The 21534-nt window shown below is 41.4% G+C and overlaps 1 protein-coding gene across 1 annotated transcript in view; it reads left to right on the top strand.

Moving 5' to 3' along the window:
• The window catches only part of plxdc2b (plexin domain containing 2b), a 148696-nt gene that overhangs the window by 35191 nt on the left and 91971 nt on the right, over positions 1-21534 (top strand). Inside the window, exon 2 of the mRNA XM_049565009.1 lies at positions 16347-16570. Within this exon, the coding sequence (XP_049420966.1) occupies positions 16347-16570 (224 nt within the window). The remainder of the gene's footprint in view (positions 1-16346; positions 16571-21534) is intronic.

Genomic DNA, 21534 nt, shown 5'->3' with positions numbered 1-21534 from the left:
TAGGGTCAGGAAAACATGTTCTATCTTAAAATACCTGGTTTGGTCACCACAAACAGGGCTGTAAATGTCCTGACCTCTTGTTAAAAATACCTGGTTTTGTTAGCACAAACACAACTGGAAATGTCCCAATGTCTTGTTAAAAATTACCTAGTTTCATCGCCAAAACCACAGCTTGAAATGTCAGGACGTCTGGTTAAGAATACCCATTTTTGTCTTCACAAACATGTCTGGAAATGTCTTGATGTCTCATTAAAAAATACCCAGTTTTGTCATCAAAAACACAACTGGAATGTTTCAATGTCTCTTTAAAAATACTCAGTTTTGTCACCACAAAAACACCCAAGTTTATCACCGAAAACACAGCTAGGCATGGTACAACATCTTGCTAAAAATGCCCAGTTTTGTCGGCATAAAAATACCAAGTTTTGACCCCGGAAACCAAGCCAGAAATGTCTTGATGTCTCATTAAAAAATACCACAAAAATATTCAGATTTGTTGCCACAAACATGACTAGATATTTCAGTGGTCTCAAACAGTGATCAGCTGCTTTTTCCTGCTCGGCAGCCATCTCACCTTGGTGTCACACCATCCTCTCTTCCTTCTGATAAGAAACTCAGTTCATATATGTATGTTTATGTAATCCTAACTATGTCACTTTGAAATGATATGACATGTATGAAACATACAAATATAACATCCTTGTTTTGCAGAAACATATAATGCCAACATTTTGTTCTGGCGTCTGGGCTGCGCCTGGAACCTGGTCTCAACAGAAAGTAAAGTTTCTCCACATGCTTTCATGAAATAGGTGGTGTTAGAGGCCTGTACTACATTCATGTTATGTTGTTTAGACTGTCTGTGTGGCCAAGCCATAAGCATTTCCATGTTAACTTTTGCTTCCTCTTTATTTATTTTCTCCGGATGCACTGACCCTAAACACCTGCACCTGTTAACTTGCACTACAACCGCAAACCCTGCAGCTGCACCACACACCTGTCCAGAGCTACAACCGGGAGCGATAAACCAAAACAACCCCTTTTCTCTTTCTCCTTATTATTTCAACCCTGGTGACCTTACCAATAAACTCCTTCCGCACATTACAATACGATCTGTCTGCCTCTCTTTCCGACTCTCTATCTGTCTTTCCCAATAAGAGAATTCCTGACAAAAAAAAAAAAAAAACAGTCGGATAGTTCAACATCTTATCTCTAAGACAGCAATTTAAATCACACAGAGGAAATCATCCCTGTCTTATAGAAACTGCTTGAAAAAATGTAATCACTGAACTGTTTATTAGATTGTTCAAGTCGGCTGAACACTTCCTTGGAGTCGCGCTGATGTCATTTTAGGTGCCATTACAATTACCGGGAAAAATGCATAAAGTAAAATTAACTAGAAATCTGATGAATTGTGTATTTAACAAATTTAATTAAGCTTGCTTCAGCAAAGAAACCTTTGTGCCTTTCACTCGTCCTGTCAGAGATGAAACGAAGCAGAGCTCAGGTGGAATATTTTCTCTGCCTGTGAGGAAATCTCGTTATTCAATTGGCAATGCAAATATTTGGCAGTGTTCATTACTGATTCAATGGAAGTTGGAGAGTCTTAACAAAACACACTTTTCTACATACAGTACACAGTCCCCTCTATAATGGGATTTTTTTGGAGGGATTCAGCCATCTGTTCAATGACATGCTGCTCTGTAGGTCTCATTCTGCACAGTGAAACTCCTGGCCAAGCGAGCCGGTTGTGTTGTAAACAATATTTAATATTGATTTCCTGTGAGTGGCTGAAGTCTCCACCACTGAATGGGAAGAGATTGAAGCAATTACAGACTCTGTGTGACTTGGATGTGGCTCACAGTTTGTCAACAGATAGGAGAAATGTGCTGGGATGAGTTTGGCAGCCATAAGCATAGGAAATGCTCCTCTTTCTCTTTGTCTCAGTATGTACAGCAGAGAAAGATGTTTTGAAAATATATATTTCCCGGCATGCTTGTGGGATGCTGTTGCTGTAGATATTTCGAATCTATTCGGTCTTTTTGTTGTTGCTGGTTTGTGGGTGTGGGTGCCTGGAGGCTGTAGGTGGGAGGATATAGGATTTGGCAAGTTATTAAGGAGTTTGTTTTATGTTTTTCCACATTTTCTTGTGAGCTCTATTCCTGCAGGAGTTTAAAACACTGTTTACATCTGCTCACTTGGAAATGATCCAGATCTTAGGGGGAAAAAACATGTGTAATGCATGTTTTTACTTAAGGGGTTCTGTATTACTCACATGTTCAGTATTTGAAGCAAATTAACTTGATTATAAGGAATTTCATAAGTGGATATGAGGGCTGCTCTTAATGGTGGAAAACCACACTACGTGTTGTCGGTGGAATTTGTCGTGATGGATTATAGATGTTGTGCCGAGAAAAGAGGATGTATCATGGATTAAACATCAGAAGATTCATATCAGCTAACTTGTGAAAAACAAAAATGAGCCTGATGGATACTAGATTTTTGACACTTGATAGTAATATCAATACAAGACTTAACTTTAATTGAAAGCACCTCTTATTTAATGGAAACCCATTCCCCAGAATAAATGTTGGCATTGTGCATTTATGCACACCATGGATATGTTAAATTTGTACATTTGTTGAAAACTTTACATTTCAGTTTTTAATTTTATGTTGTGACAATGCTGTGGTTAACGTGGTTAGGTTTAGGCAACTTGGCTTGGGTTAGGAAAACATCATGTTATGGCTCAAAATAACCAGTTTTTTGCTACAAACACAGCTGTGAATGTCCTGAACTGTAGTTAGAAGATAACCGCTTTTGTGACCTAAAACTTGGCTGGCAATCTCCTGAACTCCTCTTGAAAAATATCTGCTTTTGTCATTTCAAACACAGCTACATTGCTACAAACACGGCGAGAAACTCTCTGAACTTCGGTTTAAATATACCTGCTTTTTTTCACTACAAACATGGCTAGAAATGTCCTTATCTCATTAAAAGATACGTTGCTACAAACATGGCTAGAATTGTTATGAACTTGGGTTTAAAGATACCAGCTTTTGTCACTACAAACATGGCTAGAAATGTCCTGAACTCACATTAAAAAATACCCGCTTACATTGCTACAAACACGGCTGGAATTGTTACAAACTTGGGTTAAAAGATACCAGCTTTTGTCACTACAAACATGGCTGGAAATATACTGAACACTCGTTAAAACATGCCTACTAACACTGCTACAAACATGGCTAGAAATGTTACAAACTTGGGTTTAAAAATACCCGCTTTTGTCAGGACAGACATGGCTGGAAATGTCCTGAGCTCTCCTCAAAAAATACCCGTTTCTGTCGCTACAAACACAGATAGTAATGTCCCATGTCGTCAAACACCCCCTTTTGTTGGTCTTGAACAATGTTCTACTGTTATCGGCCACTTGACAGCACTCTTGTCCAGATGTCACGTCGTCCAACTTTCCCTCCCTCCCCTGATGACAAACTACGTCAGACTTGTGAAACGTACAAATCACATATCCATGTTTTGCAGGACTGTACAATGCCAATATTTATTCTGGCGACTGAGCTGAGTGTTAAACAGATACTATAAATGACTGTCAGGGTGAGACCATCGACAAGAAGAAGGGGGACATGGGCAAGGTTTCCAGAATCAGCTTTCCTTGTCTGAATGTGTTTGCATATTTCCACTGTTTTTACTGGCCATCTATTTCCTCTAATAATGCCACTGCCAGCTGTTTTGAACGTACTGCTATTCTTAGAAATTAGCTGTGGGTTCAGTTATTCAGCAAAGGTCCCTACAATCCGCGTGATTGTCCATGGCCTCTTCACACTCCTCCTCTAACTCTCACATTTAACCGTAGGAAATGACAGGTCCATTGGGCTAAAGTTGGAACTGTCTATGTGTGTTTACACATCGCTCAACTTAGAGAACATTGGAGTGTGGCGAGGTTTGGCAGGGTGGAGGGCGAGACGCTCGGTGGTGCTGATGGATTAGCAGGAAGGACCAAGACAGTCTCGTCTGGCCTCGTCTGTAGCCCTCTGCCCACAAAGAAAGTGGAACACAGTTAATACACTCACACCAGAGCTCAGTCTATCAATCTCCACCTGTAGGACAGGTCTCACATAAACACTGAACACTGCAAACACACAGCCCTACTAACACTACAGGGAATCAATCTTCAGTGAAAGTGCCGCTGCCTGGCACTGCTGTGGTATTACATATGGACACTGTTTGTCCCGGAGTCACTTCTCTGATCGATCGCTGACAGAAATATTGAGGTGGTCAGTTAGCCTAAAGCACCCATTCTGATCAATTTCTTTAAAACAGCCAGAAGTTGTGAAAATGGTGTGCTGATGTAAAGAGTTATTTTCTCTTCCTCTCATTCTTCTTTTCATATTTTTGAACCAGTAACAGAGTTGAGACGAACATGCTGTTGTAGCTGTGGTTTACATTTTTTGGGCCTACACTTGTTTATATTTTGAAGTATTGGCGCCATTAAATCTTTGCTGAATTGGGTCTGGGCGGTATGTCAATATATACTGTGCAATGGTAGAAATGTGTCCAACGGTAGAGATTTGGCAACAATGTTCCTACCACGGGAGCTGTTCGGGGGAGGCTCTTGGATGTGTAAAGAGAACTGGATACAGAGTTTAAAGCGGAGCCCTGTTCATTCCTATGAAAGCTGCCCAGTGGTGAATGAAGCCAAAAAAAGCTCCACAGTATTAAATTACCCAGATTGTAAGGGTTAGCAAGTGGGAAGAATGGGAAGAAAATGATTTCAATGTGAAGCTCTTGTAAATTTTTTAAACATTATTAAACCGAATGGATTAAATCCTGGTAGGGAACTGAGTCATTTTCTGGGGGTTGTGATGCTCAAAAAACTATCCACTGATTTACAGACGTTTCCTTCACAATGTAAGTCAATGGGGAAAAGGCTTTTTGGGCCCAGTGGCACCACCTGACAGACCTAGAAATTTTAGTTACATGGTTTGGCCGTTACCGTGCCGTGCCGTGCACTTCCAGGGGGCCTTGGAACGCTATGTTGCAAATCAGGGCTAGATTCCCAGGTAATCTCGTGATTCCCTTGTGATCTCATGATCCAGCTGCCTCGCAAGGTAACATGATTTCAGCAGACCTGGAGAAGGAAGGTGAAGTTGTAAATACAGAAACCTGTTAACACTTGAAATTATTGTTCTCAGGAACAATCATGATGTATACCATTAGTGTGATAAAAATGTTATACCATGACAGAGAATTTCGGCCATATCACTGACCCCTATGCAGACTTAGCTCTTAGAGGTACCTGTTGGCTCTTTTTCTACAACTATCACTGAATTACTTTGATACTGAAGAAAAACCTTGAAGACTGTTGTCTTATTGACATTTAAGTGCTGCAGACTTTGATAAAATAAGTCAGTTTTTATTGTTTCCCTGACACCAGTGAGTCTGTGACCTCAACCGATGGAGAGATCAACTCTTAGAGAGGCACAGTGGACAAAAGAGTGATTATTATGTCGAGTATGTCTCAGATTTTAGGTGTGTAGGTGTGTTTCAATCCGCAGAAACTCAGCTCAAGAGTGTGTGAACCCCGAGGATAAAGGCGAAGCTATTGTTTGTGATGTGGCGTATCAGAATAAAAGTGCAGGCTTTTGTCCCGCCGATCCCTCTCTATTCACCGGTACAGATGTGACCATTTCCAATTTTAAGGTCTGTTAAGCAAACACTAAGAGGACTGTGGGAATGGTGAAAGGACAAATTTTGTGTTTCATGGAGAAATTTAGGCGAAGGGTGAGAGATGCTGAGGCTTTTGTCTGCGCAAAGACGGGTTTTGACTAGCCGGTGACCTGTAAGAGTACAGTAATATCACCACAGGTAATGGTCTGCACTGGAGGGAGGAGAAATAATCTGTTACAGGAGGTCCAGTGTCCAGTGATACATTGCCTGCCAGGCCCGAGCTCTCTCATGGCAGAGCAATTCAAGGCCTCAGGGCTCCTGAGTTGTGCTGCTCATTCGGAAAGTTGAAAAGTGGAATGAGAGCCAACAGCAGCGCTTCATAGTCCTGCAGTCAATCACTCAATCTCCTGAAATATGAGACAGACACTGTGCCTGACTGGAATCCTGAATTCCTTAACGCCTGTGTCACTCAGGAAGCACATTTCTCTCTGTGATCCTGCTGTCTCCTGACTGCTTGCAGCCCCTCCGTGACTGTATATTTGTCTCTTTGCCAAAGCATTTTTTGTGTACACTTCCTGCACTGACCAACGGCGGAGCCAAGACAACCGCCAATTACATAAAGGAAAGCCGCGGCGGTGACAGCAGACTCCATGATGGTTTACTCCAGCACTTTAAACCCTGTGTTTTGGGGTTTGATACTGTGTGCTTGGGGTTGTTACTGGGTGCTTTGTGGCTTAGCCTGCTTGGATTTTGTGTCCAGTGTATTTAGTTGTTTTCAGCAGACGCTCGGAAGGGAAGTTAGCAATTTTCTGCAAAGCCTGCTTAAAAAACAATTATGTTCTTCAAGGTTAAAGCCTTGATTAAGAATCACTGGACCTGAAGCCGGACAGTCTCTACCTCCTAATTCCCCTTCAGTCTCTTTGCCCCCAGCCTCCCTCCTTCCTCTAACATGCAGTCCTGACACCTGTCTTCTTCATAGGCGCTGTAATACCCTGGGCACAGCGAACACAACATTAGTCTCCTTTTAATGAATTCCCTCCACCTTCCATGCTCTGCAGATTGTAATTAACACTTTTGAGACTTCAAAAATTGGCTTTTATTTATAGCCCCCCTTTCACACCTGCCTCTTTTCTCATTTGGGTGACAAACAAGAGCGCCTGCTCGCTACACAGTGAGAGATTAGTCTGTTTCTTTTTTGTTTACTTATTCTGAAGTTGCCAGGAACCTTTCTCATGTAGTCACAGAAGGAACAGTTTATTCCAAAATCAAAAATACACACTTTTCCCTTTACCTGTAGTGCTATTTATCAGTCTAGATTGTTTTTAGAGATGTCTGCCTTCTGTCCAATATAAATGAACCACATGGCATTCGGCTTGTGGTGCTCAAAGTGCCAAAAAATCCTTGTCTGAAAACTCAACAGCAATGTCTCTTTCCAGAAATCATGACCTGAGTACTCAAGAAAATTTTTACATCTCGCACTGTTACATGCATGAGCCTCTCGTCCATGAATAGATGCACGCTTCATTCTCTTCCTACATGAAACTGTTAATGTCTGTGGACATCTCTATGGCTGATAGCACCAACACTCGAAAACTCACACCAAAACAATCAAAACTGACACATATCACCACAGGTAAGAGGAAAAACATGTTTTTATGATTTGGGGGTGAACTGTCCCTTTAAGTCACTGGTTACATGATAATGAGATACATTCAAAAGCAGAGGTCCTTTGTCTCTAAACAAAAGAATGCCTAGATCCACCTGTCGATTACTGAAGTGATAAATCGGCATTGTTCCGTAGATACTGCAATATAATATCCTCAACAAGCATGTTTCAGAGAGACACACGTCTCTATCTGCAGTCCTCATCTGAACCTCGGGATGTTTGTGTTGCAGCGCTTTGACTTGGAAAGATGTGACTAATTGTTGGCCAAACAAAAATCTCTGGTGTAATGGAGCGTTCACGACAAGCAGGATGCTCACTCAATGCCTCTGTCTGGAGGGAAACTATTGTGTATTTTCTAGACAAACTTGGTTTATCATTGAATTTTCTGCAAGAATAATGCTTTTGTGCATTCCTGCAGTATTTAATTTTCTGTCTTAACTTGTCTCATACGCAGATCATCTGAGATTTAGATGCATCTCACATTTAATCTATTTAAATTTTCTCTTTTATCACGCTGTTCATCTAAACTTTATGAGGACTGGATCTCTTGCTGCTGCCTCCCTGTCTACCTGTGTTTAACTTTCTCCTGCAGTCAGCTCTTCTCGACTTTGTGTGTTTGCCTAATGACAGGCTGCCTTTTTAAAGAGGATGTGTAGAAAGCAAGCTACGGCAGGTTAGGAAAGCACACTTTGCTCTGCATAATAATTTCAGACTTTAGCATGTCTGGAATTTATGTGGGGTAATGTTTAATGTGTCTGTTCACCCCAGGCGACAGAGATTTTAAGGGTCTGCAGTTGGATTTGCATCACACAGGCTGTGCATTTAAATAATTCAATTAATATGAAAATGAAGCATGTCAGGTTGTAATTAATATGCTGTATGTAATCTATAATCTATTAACACACTGTACGAGATAAAGAAGCTTGTTAAAAAAAATCTCATCTTGTCTGACACAAGATCAAACCAGCAGCCAGCTCTTATTAAATCTAGTTTATTAACTTATCAGTCATGTTGAATATCCAAGCTTATCTGTCTCTGCCTCATCATTTAACCATCATGCAGGGCCGATAACAATTTCTCAGGGATTTTTAAGGTGTTTGAGCCTCGGTGTTTGGTGCTCTTAAATGACCCTGAACATAATTTGGCTTGTGAGGGCCATAAACTGAAAACAGTCTGCTTGCTTGTGGGTCAATGTCAAACACTTCAGGCCCCAACCTGCTCATGTTTTGACTTTAGACAGCCTTGTCTCTTAGAAATTACACTTATCTAATTTGAAACAGTTGATAGGTTTTTGAGAGAAATGTAATGCCGAACAAATTACGTTTTCTACTAACACACTGAGGAAACGCTGCTAATTAACATACCTAGTAATTCACAAAAATGTCACTCACAACATATTTCAGAAACGTTCACTGACAGTGTATACTCACTGACCACTTTATTAGGTACACTTGTTTCAATGCTTGTGAACACAAATAGCTTATCAGCCAATCACGTGGCAGCAACTCAATGCAATTAGGCATGTAGACATAGTCAAGACGACCTGCTGAAGTTCACACCGAGCACCAGAATGGGGAAGAGAGGTGATTTAAGTGACTTTGAACATGGCACGGTTGTTGGTGCCAGACGACTGGTCTGAGTATTTCGGAAACTGCTTATCTACTGGGATTTTCACACACAACCATCTCTAGGGTTTACAGAGGATGGTCTGACAAAGAGAAAATATCCAGTGAGCAGCAGTTCTCTGGGTGAAAATGCCTAGTTGATGCCAGAGGTCAGAGGAGAATGGCCAGACTGGTTCAAGATGATAGAAAGGCAACAGTAACTCAAATAACCACTGGTTAAAACCAAGGTCTGCAGAAGACCATCTCTGAACCAACAAAACGACGAACCTTGAAGCAGATGGGCTACAGCAGCAGAAGACCACACCAGGTGCCACTCCTGTCAGCTAACAACAGGAGACTGAGGCTACAGTTCACACAGGCTCACCAAAACTGGACAATAGAAGATTGGAAAAACGGTGCCTGGTCTGATGAGTCTGGATTTCTGCTGCCACATTCAGATGGTAGGGGCAGAATTTGGTGTAAACACCATGAAAGTATGGATCCATCCTGCCTTGTATCAACAGTTCAGGCTGCGGGTGGTGGTGTAATGGTGTGGGGGATATTTTCTCTGGCACACTTTGGGCCCCTTAGTACCAACTGAGCATGGTTTAAACACCACAGCCTACCTGAGTATTGTTGCTGACCGTGTCCATCCCTTTATGACAACAGTGGCTGTACCATCGGTGTGTGTGATTGCATGTGAGTGGTTACTGAGTAGCACGTGGCACCATGTATGGTAGCCTCACCAGTGTGTGAATTGGTGGATGTGACATGTAGTGTGAAAAGCGCTTTGAAGGCTAGTGAGAAGACTAGAAAAACGCTATACAAGTGCAGTCCATTTAAAGCTCTGCGTGGAGTGACTCGATTATAAGACTCAATGCTCTGCAGGGGGACTCTCCAGGTCTCTCCGGGTTTCATCTCTGTATATGATACGCACATTAGAAGAGGATGTATTATTCTTAAAATATTTTGGAAACACTAGGGGCACATTGGTCGGAATATGTTTTGCAATTTAAGAAAAGTTGTGAAGCCACCGGGTTTAGTGAATTTATCCATGCATTACTCAGCTGAAGTCCACAGTGAGAAAATGTGCTTTTTGTAATTTGGGTGAATTGATCCTTTAAAGCAAAAGTGCTTAAAGATTCTGTGTCGTCATGCTCAAGTTTTCTTGAGAGCATCGTTGTTTGCTGGCATTACCAAGTCCTTTTCAAAGCGTGTGTGTGTGTGTGTGTGTGTGTGTTTGTGAGAGAGAGGGAGTGATGGAGTGCTCCTCCTGACAAATGATCCCAATGAATCATTGCTAATGAACAGAACAAGACATGCCGAATGGAGGAAAAATTGCAACGTTCTCTCTCATGATCTGGAGCCATACTGTTAATCACATTGTCTGTTCTTTATGTACGAATTTGTTCTGCTCTAACGAGAGCTTTCATCACACAGATTATCAAAGATGTGATTGAGTTTTTTTCTGTTGTTTGAAGCTAAAATGAGCACATTTTCAGAGAAAAAAAACCTTGGGCTTCAGCAATAGTTACATCAACTTAATCCATGTAGACTGTGGTGGGTTGATCCGCACAGAGCCTGGGAGAGAAGGTCCTCCAGAGTGCTCAGCAGGGTCTGCTGGTACATTGATAAAGCAGCTTTCAGTGGGCACTAAATTAAGCACTCTGACACCCAGAGATAGAAAGGCGACAGAACCAGAGAGGGATGTGACTTTTTTATCCACTTTCCGTTGAAATTATGCACACCACACACACTAGCATGCACAGAGGCAATGAAGCGTTCCACCTCCTCCACTTTCCAGTCATGTATGGCAGTTTCCTGTCAGCAACACTAAGTCAGGTGGGAACTGAGAGAAAAGACGGGAAAACAAGCAGAAACTGAATGAAAGACGGGGTGCAGACAGCACCTTTATTCTGCGGTTTTATGACCTCCTAAACGTCCTTGAAAGGTTTTGGGTGGAACCAAATTACAGTCCCTCCGGTGTTTGTGAATCAGAGGTGTTGACAGGCGTGAGTCCGGCCAACAAGGCAGCTCGACAGAGTCAGGGTGAAGGTATGCGGGGGCTTTCAGACACCCTGAAAGAAAAGTACTGGGGAAAAATTTCCTTTCTCACAAAAGGCGAGGAACAGTCTTGCAGTGAGCAGCAGCCTTGTCCTGCTGGGGGGTTATTTTAGGTGTCCCTCAGGGGTCTGACCTCAGGGCCCTCTCAAATACTTGACAAAAGAGCCTGAGTTTCCCCTGGATAATAAGAGAATCTGCTGCTTCTGAATCTCAGAGGTGGTGTACACAAGAGAAGTGCAGGTGCATATGCTTCTTTATAGGGTGACTCATCATGGGCGTTCACAGAAGGACACGCTGGGAAAAAGAACAGCCATTTATTCAAGGCCCCTATGTTGTGGTCATGGTGTATTTTAAAGCATCCGCTGTTTGCCAGCTTTCCATCGTATATTGAGGAACTGACAAAGATCCTTTAAAGGATGAAAATAGATGTTTATGTGATGGAGGAGTGGTATGTGTAGGTGCCTCTCGGATTAGAGTATATAACTGCAGTTGTCAGGAAATTTGCCTGGGCTACTTTGTCCTCATGGGTGTGACTAATGACCATCAGCGATCGAGTGAGTGTCAGGAAGTATTAGTGGTATGGTGAGAATGAGACAGTGAGTGAATAGTTGGCCAGGAGAGCTGCTGCAGACACCAAACAACAAGATGGAGGTGATGCACAGAGAAAGAGAGTTTGATTCTGCAAAGATGGTCTCATCTATGGGTAACCTAAAGCTACCATCAGGAATCTGTGACTACTAACGGTTGTTAGGGTTGTATTCATGCACATATAGAGCGAATAAAAGGCAAGCCATTACACAGCCTGTGTAGACAGCTGGATTGTGTAACATAGAAATCTATCTGTTTTAACAGACCTAAGATGGACAACTAAAAAATATATCCTTATGAAACAGTTAATATGATACCTAATGAATTAAAGCCTGTAACATAAACCTAGGTAACATAAAGTTACATAGGTTAGGTTAAGGAAAAGAAACATGGTGACAGCGTACCTTGAAATAACAGTTCACTTTGTTTCACATGGTTCCAAAAACTGGTGTCCTCCCGCAAGCACAACAGTCCCATGATCACAGCCTTCTCAATTACATGGGTTATACACAAATTACTGGCTCATGATTGCATTGGTTATAACAAGTTTTGGTGCATTACTTTTCATAAGTATATGTCCAAACATTGCATGAGAACAGCTTGGTGTGGACACACTGTTGGTGTAAAGGCGACGCATTCCGTCATGCCTTTTTCTCTAGCGGGGCATTCCCGAAATGCACAATCTGACATTTTGCTGACCATAAATTGCAACAGCCTTGTTACTGCTGGTTGTTACTTAAGGAGCAATGGCGATGTGAACGAACAGAACACAAATTTCTGTTGGCAAAAATGACAAGTGTGGGCAGGGTTGTTAGCATCAACAGTATCTCAATATCTACATACACAGGAATGCACGTTATGAGTCTAGTCCAGTTGGTTTGTGTGGTGGCCACTTTTGCAAAATGACAGGAGGCCAGGGGCCAGTCACCGCAGCCCTGTGTGGGTCAGGTGTGCACAGGGGTGTTTCTAGGATTTTAGGACATTCAAGGCTTAGCCCAGACCTCTGTTAGGGGATCTGGGGGATCTTTTCAAATTTTGCACAAACATTCAATGATTGGACTCGATGAACTGATTAGATTTTGGTGGTCAGTATCAAGGTCACTGTGACCTTGCATCAGTCTCATTCTTGTGAATGCAGTATTTTGCAAACGCCTTTTCAAATTTGGCAGAAATGTCCACTTGGACTCAGAGGTGAACTAATTAGATTTTGGTGGTCAGAAGTCAAGGTCACTGTTGCCTTGTCTGTCTGTCTTACTCTTGTAAACATGATATCTCAAGATTCTTAAGATGTGGCAAAAACATTCACTTGGACTCAACAAAGAAGTGATTAGATTTTGGCGGTCAAACATCAGTATCAGTGTGACCTTGCATCCATCTCATTCTCATGAACACCATGTCTCAAGAACACCTTGAGGGAATTTCTTTAAATTTGGCACAAATGTCCACTTAGACTGAAGAATAAACTGATTAGAATTTTGTGATCAAAAGTCAAGGTCAGTGTGACCTCACAAAATATGTTTTTGGCCATAACTCAAGAATTCAAATGCTGTGTGACGCATCCATGTTTTCACAGACATGGATGTAAACTGTCAGAGAAACTTGACTTTTGCGTGGAGGCATACAACTGTGGGGTGGTAGTTCTAGCTTTCATTTTGGATTAGAAAATGGTCAGGGGCATGCCGTCCCCTAGCCCACTGGCTGCAGGTTGAGTATCACTGGTCTAGTCTTTGACGACTTTTTAGAGAGACCTGTAAAGGCACCATTACAGTCGTCACCTGTTAAAGATGAAAGCATGACACTCTTGAGTCTTTTAGTTTTTGTAATTAAACGTCGTCTTAAAGTGGGTGTTAAATTGTCGGTCTGAATTAGCCTAAGATTTCTGGCTTGGTTTGTGGTCTTTAACATTACTGATTAAAGGTGAACACTAACTTTTAATTGTTCATCTTCTTTGTCTCCAGAAACAATTAGCTGCAAATTGCACTCAGCCCGCTTTCATGCTTGTGCCTTCTGCTCAGTTAAATTCTTCCAACGTATATCAACACCCATCTCTATGGACAGATTGTTCTCTTTGCTTCTTGTTTTGCCGATGTTCATTATAAAGTGAATCTGTCAGCTTCCACTTTTGGATGAATTAGCATCTGAAGCCCCTCCACTTGTGTTCTCCTCCTCTCGTGAGCACCACTAGTTGGGGGCCCAGAGAAAGGAGGAGGAGGAAGAAATGCAAGTGTTGAGAGAATGACGGACAAGGAATGGAAACGCGCTCTGCTAGTTAAACCCAGTGACCTCTGTCTAATAGAAAAGAAGCAACATGGAGTAACAGTAGAGGAATCAGCAGTATTTTCTATCCTAAAGCCAAAACAATCTGTATCTCTGCAACAGTGTGCAAGCACTTTGTAAACTTTGTGTGTGGATAAGTGCTATGAAAACGAAGTTTATTAGTAATTGTCTTGAACCGCGTAATCCTGTTAGAGTCACGGGAAGCAGAAGCTTATACAAGCATGCCGAGCATTAGCCCGAAGGCAAGGAAACAAGTCTGCAGTCCATCACAGGACTCACAGATAAACAGAGCATCTCTTCCTGCTCTCATTCATACCTTCACGCCACTTAGCATCTCTGATGTAAGTTGGGGAAACCCATGTGAGCAAGCAGGGAATGTTACATTCAAGTAAAAATACAAACATAATAACAGCATAATGTATTTAAAGTGTTAAAGTAAAAGTACATGTTGGGAGAATGGTCCTTTTTAGAGAGTCATTATTACACATTTCATATTATTTGAATATAATTACTGACGCCAATGGAGGTGGAACACATTTTAATAACTTTATACTATTGTTTTAATCTGTAGCGCAGTATTGTATTTTACAAGCGTGCGTACATGCGTTTTGTTTGTAAAATCTGAAAAGTAACTAGTTACTCCAGTTGTCAGATAGAAGTAGTGGAGAAAAAGTACCAAAAAAGTGCAATATTTCCCCATAGAATATGGTACCATACAATTAAAACACTCAAGTATAGTACCTTCAGATTGTACTTAAATACAATACTTATGTAAATGTACTTAATTACTTTCCACCAATGAAATGCAGCACTGAAAGACTGCAGAACACACATAGATAAATTAGGTGCCATGAATCTGTTGCAGACAGCAACTGTCCAACTCATTACTTGGACAGATTTTCCTAAACGTTGCCCTGCATTGTCAGCATTACATGTACCAAATCAAATCCTGGTGACTGACTTAACTGCTTATGGGTTTACTTTTTTCTCTGTTGTCACAAAGTTCTCACAGAAAAATAACTCATTATGAGCGTTGTTAGTCAAGCTTGCAACTAGACCTCAAATGTCAAGAATAACAAGAAGTGTCTTGTACCGAAGTATTTTGGAAAGATTGATTATGGTGTGATTTCTAATGTACATTTTACTGACTTGTCATAAGGATTTGCTAAAATACACATAACGATAGTAGGACACAAGCACAATATTCCTCTATTTCAACCAGGGCTGCACCGAATGTCTTTTTTTAACATCCAAAGCTTGTATTGAGATTTTCAAATGAAACTTCAAATGTCTGTCATTGTGTTTTATGATGTCATCAGCCTTAAACAAAACACATAATAGAAATATGGGGTTTAAACAAATGAACAGACATGCAGCATTCAAATGTTAATTCGGAATTCAAATGTCAATGTTACGAATAAAGCTTTGAAGCTTCAAACCATTTGCTAAAGCCCTAATTTAAACTCCTTTTCACTTTTAGATTGACTGAGCATTGTTATTAAAGTATCTTGCGTAATATATACAGTAAGTTTCTTGTAATATGACAGTCCTAGATCAGTAGATACATTTAGTAGTTAAGCTTATAGATTTGTGTTTTCACACTACAAAGATGGAGACCCACCTTTTCATAGAGATTAACAGCTTTTACACCAGTCTAAACAAACTGAATCAAACTAGCGAGCACACCTGAGTTTGTTTGAACCAAACAGGTGGAGTGTTAAAGCATCTCCAGGCTGAGCAGAAGGCAGTCAGAAGGAGCACTGTAATGCTTATATTGTTGAATGGAACCAAAGAAGAAGAACATAATTTTTCATTTTCTGTTTTAAGCCTTTTTCTTCCATATTCTGACTCAATGTCAATTCATAAAACTTGTTTCTTATAATGACGCAGCAGATTCCACCCCATCTCAGGCTCGGTTAATCAAGTCAGTCTTTACATTAACACAGAACCATTTTTCACCTGTCAGCGGCGTCTCATTTCAGACTCTGGAATGGGGATGATTGTGTATGACTGTGGCCCACTGGTCTGTGTGATGGCTGCTGAGTCATTGCTAATGTGCATCTGTTTCAGGCAGTGAGATTTTTCCCCCCTGCAATGAGAAAAGTCCGCAGGGACAGTGAGTTATGAGGGAGCGGCACAAGATTAACGGCTTGAATAGTCTCCGCCTCTGTGATTTGACTATTGCCTTAGTGAAAGTAAAAATATTAGTGTCCCATGTAATTATTGTACGAGCCACAAATTTGCAAAACATGGCAACACATTTTCCTTTCAGACTAACACAGGGTTTATTAAAGTTAAATAAGTTGGAAAATTATACTTTAATAAAGCGCGCTCAATATATTTATGATGACCCAATTTATTTTAATTGACATGCTATTACAGTTTTAATGTGATTTGGTTTCATGGCATGCAACACCGATGTTTTCTTTTGTAACTCACACTTTGTTTTCCTGTCTCCCCAGGGGTCTCTTACTCATACGTGCAGGGGCAGGCAGGAGATGAGGACGCTGCAGTGGACGTGAAGCTGTACAGTCACCGGTGGAGAAGATGGCTCCCCCCGAAACCACGTAATATGGACAGTAACAGGGCCAGTCAGGAGCAGGACCAGGATCCTGAGCAGGAGGAGCCCGAGGGTTTCCCAGGCCTGCTGTCTGCAGAGGAAACAGACAACAGCTCCCAGATAGAGGTAAGTGCTGATTCACACTGAGGTCGGAACAGAGATAACTGAACGTCATTTTGTGTTTCCAGAATCAGAGGAAAAAGTCTGTGGCTCTGGGAAGGTTTTCAAGAGTCTGAGAAAGATGTGTTTTATTGAAGGTGTGGAGTTCAATGGAAGTGTAGCATGCTGCGTTTTTGGAGTGACATGAAGTCAGGATTTCTCTGCTTCTGCTCTGTTTATCTTATTTGCAAATCCCCAAAGTCATGGAGGTGTCATGCAGTAAATCACAGGAGCACTCCCTGAAATTGCGTAATTTGGCAGCATTATAAGCCGTTCACACCCATGATTCTCCCACACAGGTGTTATTATCTCATCTGAGGGCTCTGTGGGAATGTACACACTGTGACTTGACTGACATCTCTATGATCTTTTTGTCAGTTATCTTGGCACCTGTTCGTGTGGGGGGAGGTTATGGTGTGGTCATGTTATTACAAGTTTCTTCAATAGTGTTCCCATCATATTCCCACCAAGTTCCCACCAAGTTGAAATTATGACTCTGGTCTGATGTGACCGACTTGGTGCTTCATAAAACAGAAGTACCTGAAAGTCCGGCAAACAGGGATGCCACACATCAGCCAAAGTCGGTTGTATGGGTTGATATCATTTAACCTAAATGTTATATTGTCTCTTGCAATGTCAGCTGAGATAGGCTCATCATGTCAGTCTTTAGTATAGAAAAGTGGTAAATAAAGTGCACATGTACAATAGAATGAATTCAAAATATGTACTTAATGATATAACACATACCACAGCTCAGACAGAGGGGTAAATTGTGTTTCGAAAACGTGTATTTTCCACCGCACTATATGGAAAAAGTTCTGTCTTTGAGTATGAGATGCATTTTGCCCTCTTTAAACCACTGGGTGGTTCATTGAGTGTTCCCTCTACAGTCCACTGGCTTGCTGGAGGTCATTTGGCGAACTCCATGTTTATCTCTGTGTGGTGTTAAGAAAGATGGACTCTCATGTTGGTCATATTACCACAATACGATACCTGTCCATGATAGATTCAGAGTCTGCATGCAGTTTCAGCTATGTGAAGCTCTGCTTTTCCTGGCAATGTGTTAAACCTAAAGTGTTTCCATATTTTGCAATTTAATATGTGGGGATGCAAGTTGTATCCCTATGGGTCTCGGCCTGTCTGCCATATTCTGCTTTATTGCTTTGGTTTTGTTTGTCTTGAAATTAATATGACATTACGTTACTCGTAGAGAACAAATAGACCTTCATGAAGCAACTGAATTTAAATTGTATCGATTCCAGCACTAAAAAAATAGATTTAAAAATTGTTTTTAAAAATTGCAATACTTAAAGAAGTATTTCACTGCTGGAAGAAAAGTCTATGCATTAGAAAGAAGCAAATACTTTTGAAATTGTTGCTATATGATTAGAGAGGGTGGCACAGTGGTGTAGTGGTTAGCACTGTCGCCTCACTTCAAGAGGGGTCTTGGTTCAATCCCAGGAGGGAACTGTGTGGAGTTTGCATGTTCTCCCCATGTCAGTGTGGGTTTTCTCCTGGTACTTCGGCTTCCTCCCACAGTCCAAAGACATGCAGGTGAATTGGTGACTCTAAATTGCCCATAGGTGTGAATGTGAGTGTCAGTGTGGGTTTTCTCCGGGTACTCCAGCTTCCTCCCACAGTCCAAAGACATGCAGGTTAATTGGTGACTCTAAATTGTCCGTAGGTGTGAACGTGAGTGTGAATGGTTGTCTGTCTCTATGTGTCAGCCTTGTGATAGTCTGGTGACCTGTCCAGGGTGTACCACGCCTCTCACCCAATGTCAGCTGGGATAGGCTCCAGCCCCCCCGCGACCCCCAACAGGGTAAGCGGTTACGAAAATGGGTGGATGACTAGGGAAAACAGAGGAAAATTACTGTGGCATTTGCTTTTTAGAGGTAGAAAACCTACAACTACCAGAACATGCATATGACCAATAAAAGTTGGTGGGTGACATGATGTGAGTTGCTTTTGGCTAATTGGAAAACGTTGAGCTCTTTCTCTCAATCCTCTTATATATCCTCCCGTCTTGGCTTTGTCTTGTGTTTGACCATACTTTGAAGTTCAGCTATTTTAGTGGATCATTGTCTATATGGAGATTCTTCAAGTAATTGTAAACAAAGTAATGCAACAGAAGTTATAGTAATAATGGGATGTGAATACAGAGTGCACTGAAAAGGTTTTATATCATATATCTATAATATATTGTTGTTTTATGCAGCTGTACTTTGATTTAGAAAGTGGAATATGAAATGGTTTCCTGCAACTGAGGCAAAAGACTGGGGGTCAGTAATCTTAATCACATTAGCTCATGGATTCAAAGTTTGCCTTCATCGTCTTCCCACTGAATGACTTCAGACTTTATTGTGACTGGGTGGAGATCAGTGCAGCTCCACACAGTAAACCCTCCTGTCTAGTAAAGACGCCAACTAATATAAAGAAAATGAATCGATAAAGTCCTCTGTTCAGAGCTGTACCTAAAAATACTCTCTGGTTTCTTCCCTGGAGCAATTATAAATCTCCCTGGAAGAGTGGATGTTTAGTAATGAAAAAGAAGACTAGGAGGGGTCTTTGAGGATTAATATTTTATATCAAATTAAGCTCAGCCCCCAGGTGTTCATCTACCTTCTCTGTGGGGCTGGATCCTCTTAAACTTGACCTCGTAGAGACCAGAACAGGAAATTAACCCGGCCTCCCACAGTTTCAAGGGGTTAGTGGAGCTGCTGGAGATTAATAGCCGGGTTCGTCCCACGTTTGCGTCTATGTAAATGAAAGGCATCGCCCGTGTCCCCTCGTTATGGCGCCTTGGCCATGCGCACACCATAGACGTGTTCAGTCATAATGATGGCGGCCGCCTGGGCTCAGACAGCTCGTTAAGTTTTCCTGTGGCTTCTAATCATCTCAGGTTCACAGCCTGGCGTCTCTCAGCAAGGAGGGAGGAGGCTTTGATCGTCAGCTGTAATCATTCATACGCTCATGTGCACGCACACACAGACATTTATGCGGGGACAGAAAAGACACACTCATTGTTTTCGCTCTCTGAGGCTCATTTGTTGTTGCTGAATGGAAAAACAGTCCACGGCGCAAACACCCCGTCATTCCTCTTGTCATTGCTCAACACACACACACACACACACACACACACACACACACACACACACTCACCTGCCCCCAACTCTTTGTTGACATGAGAAAAGTCTTCATATTCAGAGGGCAGAACAGTAAACGCTGAGCTGAAACCTTCCAGACAGCAGTGAGCTGAATGAATTTTAAGACTGTCTCCTCCAATCAGAGGAGGCCTTTGAACATCAAGTCTGTTTTTTTCTTCAAAATCCACCATCTGATAAAAATCGTTACACACAGAAACTTTGCACACAGAATCTGATGCATTTTATTGTTCTACTCGTTGCAAAAACTGAAAATACAAGACACATTTCCTTCCTTGCTTCTGTCCAGTGGAGTTACCTCCCTGGCAGTCACCACTCTCCGCACCCGTCTTGTATTTGGCACCACCTCTACATGAAGGACATGAGCTGTCCTCCCTCTCTGTCTCCACACTGTCTACCTCTATCTGTCTGTCTGTGTGCCATCTTCATCCTCTATTTTATCCTTCCAGTCATCATCATCATTCACCCTAACATTACCATCTGATCTGTTAAAAGGAGGTTTTCTGAGTTATGAAACGTTACTGTGCGCCCCGTTCCTCTCTAATGTTGCAGATGTATATATATATTCATGAAAACATCACTTGTGGATGTGCCAGTAAAATGCACTTAAGGGAGCTACGGTGTGCAGACATTTTTCATGTTGTTTAAATGTATGTCCTGCAGGTTACACCACATTGTCTTCACTGCTTCTTGTTTAAACAACTCAAGGCTCTTGACGAAAACTCTAATGACAGACAAAACGTTCAGAGTTGATTAGTGAGTGTGATTGACACAAGGAAAGGTCACATGTATTTTTAAACGTGCAGCAGTTCCAGTCGAAAAATACGGACTTGGTGTGCGAAGGGCTTGAGATACTCACAAGCTGTATGTCGTTGCACTTTGCTTGTGTTTTGTCCACTTCAATCAGTGATTTGCAGCTAAAGAAACATCAGACTCTCTCGCTGTAAATGCAGTGTGTCTCTGGCCTGTGGTGCACATAAGTCAGTTGAAGCTACATCCTGTGGATAAACAGGTTTCATCGACTCCTTAATGACTGGTTTGTTTTTACATGGTTTAATGACTGTTGTTTAAAAATAATGAGTTTAGAAGGAACTCTTACGCTTCTATTTTGGAGAGGAAAAATTCATGTTAATTATTGATGTCCAAGACAAATTTGTGTGATCACAGTTGGGGCTGACCAATATATCAATATCATATCAATATTGTGATATGAGACTAGATATTGTCTCAGATTTTGGATATTATCTTAAGTGTTGTCTTCCCTGTTTTTAAAAGCTGCATTATAGTATAGTGATGTAATTATCTGAACTTTTCAGACTGTTCCAGCTGTTCTTTTATTTGCCTTTACTCACTTAGTCGTTATATCCACATTACTAATGATTATTTATCAAAAATATCATTATCAATATTTTGTGAAAGCACCAATAGTCAGCCCAACAATACTGTCACAATATTGATGTTAAATTATTTGGTCAAAAATATTGTGATATTTGATTTTCTCCATATTGCCTTACCGTAATTACAGCTGCACCAAAAATGTCTTGTTTGACATTTTGGGAAATACACATATTCACTTTGTTGACAAGAGTTAGACGAGAAGTTTGATACTACTGTCATGTCTGTGTGCTCAATATGAAGCTATAGCCAGCAGCTGGTTAGCTTAGCTCAGCATAAATAATTGAAACAGGGGGAGACAGCTAGCCCGAAGTGATGTCATCTCTTCAAAAAACTCCAGGAACAGCACCTCGCCAAGAAATAGTCCAGCTT

The sequence above is a fragment of the Epinephelus fuscoguttatus genome, linkage group LG21 (genome assembly GCF_011397635.1).
Source record: "Epinephelus fuscoguttatus linkage group LG21, E.fuscoguttatus.final_Chr_v1".
In the NCBI taxonomy this organism is placed as follows: domain Eukaryota; kingdom Metazoa; phylum Chordata; class Actinopteri; order Perciformes; family Serranidae; genus Epinephelus; species Epinephelus fuscoguttatus.
Note: the sequence above shows the minus strand (reverse complement) of the source record. Positions and strands in the feature narration are given on the sequence as shown.